The sequence below is a fragment of the Triticum dicoccoides genome, chromosome 1A, assembly GCF_002162155.2.
Source record: "Triticum dicoccoides isolate Atlit2015 ecotype Zavitan chromosome 1A, WEW_v2.0, whole genome shotgun sequence".
Classification (NCBI taxonomy): Eukaryota; Viridiplantae; Streptophyta; class Magnoliopsida; order Poales; family Poaceae; genus Triticum; species Triticum dicoccoides.
In genome coordinates this window covers 325,537,239-325,542,868 of record NC_041380.1, presented here as the reverse complement: position 1 = coordinate 325,542,868, position 5,630 = coordinate 325,537,239, and the positions used below count along the sequence as shown (strand labels likewise).

At 51.6% G+C, this 5,630-nt stretch overlaps 1 protein-coding gene across 1 annotated transcript; it reads right to left on the bottom strand.

Moving 5' to 3' along the window:
• Positions 1-310: 310 nt before the first annotated feature.
• Positions 311-5,624, bottom strand: LOC119271089 (putative leucine-rich repeat-containing protein DDB_G0290503). The gene is made up of 8 exons (XM_037553044.1): positions 5,220-5,624; positions 4,911-5,108; positions 4,711-4,836; positions 4,538-4,593; positions 4,137-4,260; positions 1,751-3,811; positions 1,043-1,152; positions 311-923 (listed from the first exon to the last, which is right to left on the bottom strand). Exons 1-8 carry the CDS (start codon positions 5,292-5,294, stop codon positions 740-742), a joined length of 2,934 nt encoding a protein of 977 aa, XP_037408941.1. The 5' UTR covers positions 5,295-5,624; the 3' UTR covers positions 311-739.
• Between the last annotated feature and the right edge of the window lie 6 nt (positions 5,625-5,630).

Genomic DNA, 5,630 nt, shown 5'->3' with positions numbered 1-5,630 from the left:
CACCTGGGATGACGAAGATGGGACGCAAGAGCGCAGGGAGACGCTGCGCGCAGCCGCAGACAACCGTGGTGATCTGCCGAGCCGCCTGGACGGAGATAGGGAGAACCAAGGAAAACAAGGAAGCAGGGCCTGCCGCAGCCCCAGCAGCGGTCACCGGCGGGAGGAGCACTGGGAGGCGGTGGCGCCGGGAGATCACCGAGAAAGCCGCCCTGACGAGCGACCCAGGGGTGATCCGAAATTTCCGTGCAACTTCGGCCAGATAGACAGGAACATCGATAGGCTGCGAGTCCAATTTCAAATCGTCAGTTGCTTCAAAAGAAAAGGTTCAAACTGTCCCTTCATTTCCTTTATCTCTCACTTTTCTTTCTTCCAGCACAGCCAAACATGAGGAGAATTATACAACACCACACAACGCACACACACACACTCGGCTCTTTCTAGAGGCACAACAACTGACACATCCTGCACACATCAATGCCGAAGAGGAAAAAACACATAAACATTATTGTGTGGGGGAGTGGATCTACATGCTGTGTATTGTGACAGGCCAGAGGGCCCTGCTACCAGGGCCCTTGCCTGGCCTCTGCAAGCCTCTGGATGATGATGCTCCATACAACTCACCATCCAGCTGCTCGCCTATACAAAACCCTCCTTTGGGGAGGGGAGGGGGGGTATCATCACCTAATCCTGAAGCTACATGTGGGTGAGTGAGCACTGAGCAGGCAGCAGCAGCCATGGATCATCTCAGCGAGTTCTTCAGCGTCCGCACCGTCATCACCAGCTGCTGCCTCTCGCCTTCCACCTCCGCGAACTTGAGGCTTATCTCCGAATACCGCTCGTGCAGCTCGTTCAGCTCTTGCTGCATCGCCTTGTTCATCTCCCTCATAGACTCCAGCTCCTTTGAGGACTGCTCAGCAGCGGCCCTGGCAGCGAGAAAAATCGACAGCAGCAAAGTATGTCAGACACTTCTGCTCCTGTATAACTGGAGTTAAAAGTTAAAGCTAAGAAGACCGATCGCGGTAATCTAATTTAAGATGATAACCTCGTGTCGTGGCCATTGCTGTGTCCGTTGGCGCTTGGCGCGGCGTCACCGTTACCGGTGCTGACGGTGTCGTGCTTGATGCGCTTCGAATTAGCGTGCTGGTTATTATCCTGCAAAGCATAACATGGTGTGTCACTTTTGAGGCACCAAAGTGTATGATTGCAGCATGAGCATTGCTATGAAAAGGCCCAACAGATCCATGCACTGAAATATCATATTCTCACTGGTGGGGGCCTCCATTCAAAGCTGTCCCTCTCCTCTAGGAAGCAGGTTGTACAGCATAATAGTGGATATAAGTAGCTAGAGCCAGATTTATCTTCCCATGTGCAACAAAGCACGTAATAATGGAAAATCTCTACACAGTGACACCTACTTATTCGTGTTGACAACCCACAAACTCATGGGTTTTAAGACTGTGCACTGTCCAGCATGCTGACTTTAAATACAAAAGGGAAGGTACACCTACTGGTTTAAATGAGAGTTCTTGTGGAAATATTCTATGATTTTCTTTGTTCAGGATGAGTTTTTGTTGGTTGGTTGTTTGTGGAAAGTTTTCAATTGTTGATCTATCTATTTACATATGCCTTCTTCGTTACGCATATTACGCATATGAGAGAAAGCTAGCATGAAAAGTAAGTACAGAAAGTAAACTAATGAAACTATTACTATGTCATGTTGCTACAAATATATCTGGTTTTCGATATTTACCGTCGTATCTGAAGTGACACCATTTTCCTTGGCACCTTCCCTGCTTTCAAGGGCTCTTCTCAGCTTCAGCACCTGAGAAGCAAGGTTGCTTTTCTCAGCATCCTTTGTGGACAACGAGTTCTTCATATTGTCGTACTGGAGTTTCAACGATCCAATAGTTATTTGTAGCTTCCCTATTGTCTCATCCCTTTCACTCTTGGAGCGTTTCAGAGTGTCTAGCTCCTCCAAATATGACTGCATCTGGTCCTTGAGCAATGCAAGCTCTTTATTGAGCAAAGTAATTTCAGCAGTTTTGTCTTGCAAGACCATGTCCTTTTCACCATTTGCCGCCAATTCCATGTCTTTCTGCTCATTCCTTTCCACGAGATTGTCTCTCTCAGCTGATAGCTTGTCAATCTTGGCTTTGAGCTGTTCAATTTCTTCTGATAGATCATTTAACTTTGACTCGTCACTTCTCTTCTGGTTCTCGAACTCGTCGCTCTTGCTCTTGAGCTCCACCACTAGCCTATCTATCTCATTTGACTTGAAATCCACTAGGGTAAGTAACTGCTGAATCTTCACCCGGTGTTGTTCTTGGACTGATGCGGCATCTTCGTGGGCCTTCTGCAGTAGCTCTTCCAACTGGCTCTTCTGCAGCTGTAGTTCTGCAGCCTCTTTTCTTGCTTGCACAAGCAGCCGTTCATTGGCACTGAAAGCAGAAGATACTTGTGAAGATAGACTCTTGAATTCCTCCTGAAGTCGCTCGGCAGTGGTAGCATTGTTCCACCGCGCCTTCCTCAGAGACTCCTCGGCCTTTATGGCCCTCTGCTCTTGCTCAACCTTGGCAGCCAGTACTTCTGCTATATCAGCCTCTAATCTTTGAGATTGTTCCTGGAGTTCATTCTCCAGATTCTCGACATTGGCCTCAAGATCACTTATTATAGACAAATGTGCTGAACACTCATACTGCATCCTTAGCTGCTCTCTCAGTTGTGTTTGTTCAAGCCTCGAAGAGATGTCATGGTTCTCTTGCTTCAGAATCTCATAATCAAGTGCAAGCTGCTCCATTTGCATCTCAAGATCCTCACGGTCTTTCTTGTACAGCTCGATTTCATCGCTCAGTTCAAGAATCTTCTCTTGTAGTTCCGAACTAGTGATGCCGTCACTCTTCTTCACCAATGCATCCAGCATAAGCTCGTCCTCCTTCTCTTGGTACGAGCTTGTTTCAGACATGTCCATCTTGTGTCCAGCACTGTGCACATTTGACAGTGCATGCTCATATTGTGCCTCCTGGGGATCCTCTACTGTTTCTTCTTGCAAAATGGACATATCTCTGTTCTTTTGCTCCAGCATTTCATCGAGATCCTTCACAGCCAGAAGCAGCTCAGAGTTGGATTCCTGCATTTTCTGTAGCTGTACACGTAGATCTGCGTTTAAGTTCTTCTCATGGCCCAGCTCTTGCTTCAGCTCCTCAACCTGAGACCAGGGATCTTCCCCGTCTGACAACCGTTTACCTGATCCATTTGCATCATGGATCGTCTTCTTCATCCCTCTAAGGCCTTCACATTCTCTTCGGAGTGCATCCCTCTCATCCCTCAAGCTACTCATTTCCTTGGAAAGATCTTGCCCTCGCCTGCTCTCTTTCACAATTTGCTTTCTGAGTGTCTGCAACTCCATGTCTGAGACATCCAGTTTACGTGTCAAAGTCCCTATCTCACTTCTCAGCTTCTCTACATCATCCTCTGCACCTCTCAACCCCGTCTCACCCGAGTTGCTCGTCGACCCATCAGTGCTAGCATCAGGAGCTGAGCTTCCTGACCAGTCACCAGAGCTCAACGGGTTTCTCGAGGTAGCATTGTTGGCAAAAGGCGAGAGGACATTGGTCGCATCCTGAAGAAATGTGCTATGCATGTTGGCACTGGTTTTGGGAGTGAATCTTCCTGAGCTCCCATCTGAACCCGACAACGAAACGGCGTCAAAGCCATTGGCATTGTGGAGGTGGCTGGCTGGCTCAACAGATGCCGGCATATTTCTTCTCAAGGGAAACCTCATCCCTGGTGGTTTGCTTATCACCAATCCATCCTGTACAAGAAAGCTATCAGTTACTATCTGATGAACATAGGGAAAGATGATCTAGTGCATGCATTGTTCAGTTCTAAATTCTCCCCCTTCACTACAGGATTGAGAAATTCAGATCTCAAACAAAAAGTGTCACACAGCAAATGTGTCCCCAGAAATGATCAACCAAACAAACGTAGCTTCCCTTTTTCTTTGCAATATGCTTAGCATGCCAAAAGCTCTCTTTCTTGGCCATCAACAGAAATGAAACAAAGCAATGCAATGATGATGGATCAAAAAAGGAAAGCTCTCAAGGACTCTTCCCCACTAGGCCTCACTGGTTACTTACATGCACAGGGCTCATCGAATCGGCAGCAAGCGACCTCGCCTTCTCGGCTTCCTCGTCCTCGCACCGGCTCAGCTGGCTCTGCAGCGTCCTCCGTGGAGAAGACTTTGCCGTGTCGCCGTTCTCACTGTCGCAGCGAAGAGCAAGAATCAGTAACCAATTACATAATGAACGCGTGAATCAAAGCAAATGCACCATGCCTGAGGCACACACCGAAATGCAACAGGCACAGGCACAGGCACAACCCTCAGTGCAAACAGCCACAATGCAGCTAGCAGCAAATGTCTAAGTGAATCTGGTTGATGTGAGATGAGATGAGACGAGATGATCTCTTAAAGCTCAAACCAGGATGCAGCGGATGTGTCTAAACTAATCCCCAACCAACGCGACGCAAGGCGACCTACCTCCCGTCGTCACCGCACCCACCGCCGGCACCACCCACCACCCGCTGGATGGTCACCTGTCACAGGAAACAGCAGCAGCAACCATCAAAATCAGGAGCCGCGAGCGCGTCGCCGTCACAGGTCACAGGAAAACGCCGCAAGCTTTTTAAAGAGGTGGGGGGATGGGTGCTCACGTGCAGCAGCGCGCCGGGCGCGGGGCTGCCCTTGAGGAGGAGCGTCACCGCCGACGGCTTGAACGCCTCCGCGTAGTCGGCCATGTTCACCGTCGCCTCCCCGAGCAGCGCCGCCTTGGCCGACCCCTGCACGGCATTGCCGAGTCAGAACAAATCGAGCGCGGTCGCTTTCGATTGATGATTAATGCGGGGCCGCTTACGGTCTCGTAGACGAGGAACTGGTAGATCTTGTCGCCGGCGGCCGCCTTGCCGGAGGGGAGCTTGGTGGCCTCGAAGATCGGTGCGGGCCAGCGGCAGGCGCCGTCGGCGACCTCCGCGCGCTCCGTCCGCGCCGTGGGCCGGCCGACGTCCTGCGGCGTCACCACCACCATCATGGACTCCCACCCCAGCTCCGGCACCTGCAGGAACACGCGCGCTCCGTCCGTCACGCCTCAAATCGAACGCGAAAACCAAGAACCGAAACCAAAAGACTCTGCTTCCTCCAGAGCGAGCGGGGGATCGTGGCGTGCCTGGGTGGCGTGGAACTGCAGCTTGAACACGGCCTTGGCCTTGCCGGCGCCGCGCCACCTCGCCGACTTGAACATGCCGGCGGCGGCGGGTGCTGCGCCCGAGAGGAATCAGCCAAGCAAGCAGCCAACCGCCCCCCAACAGAACCAGACGAAATCTTGCTTGCTCCTCTCGGCCGGCCGGCTAGTCCGTCACGCCTCGATCGGCAGCGGCATTGCAATGCCGTGCGCGCGAATCCAGTGACGCCAGGCTTGGCATTGCGGTGCGGTGCGGGTGGTGGTTAGTTGGAGCGGCGAGAGCAGCACATGGAGGCAGGGGCGGAGCACGCATAGAGAGTGGGAGGGAGGGAGGGAGTGGCCAGTGGGTGACACCGCAGCGCAGGCAAGCAAGAAGGCCGGGGCAGGGGCGGCTTT

Bases quoted from the DNA above. Each gene is read 5' to 3' on its own strand.
- LOC119271089 (XM_037553044.1), bottom strand. From the start codon at position 5,294: ATGTTCAAGTCGGCGAGGTGGCGCGGCGCCGGCAAGGCCAAGGCCGTG. The intron at 3,812-4,136 runs GTAAGTAACCAG...TTTCTTGTACAG, and splicing joins ATTCGATGAGCCCTGTGCAT to GATGGATTGGTGATAAGCAA. The intron at 1,153-1,750 runs GTAAATATCGAA...TATGCTTTGCAG, and splicing joins GTGTCACTTCAGATACGACG to GATAATAACCAGCACGCTAA.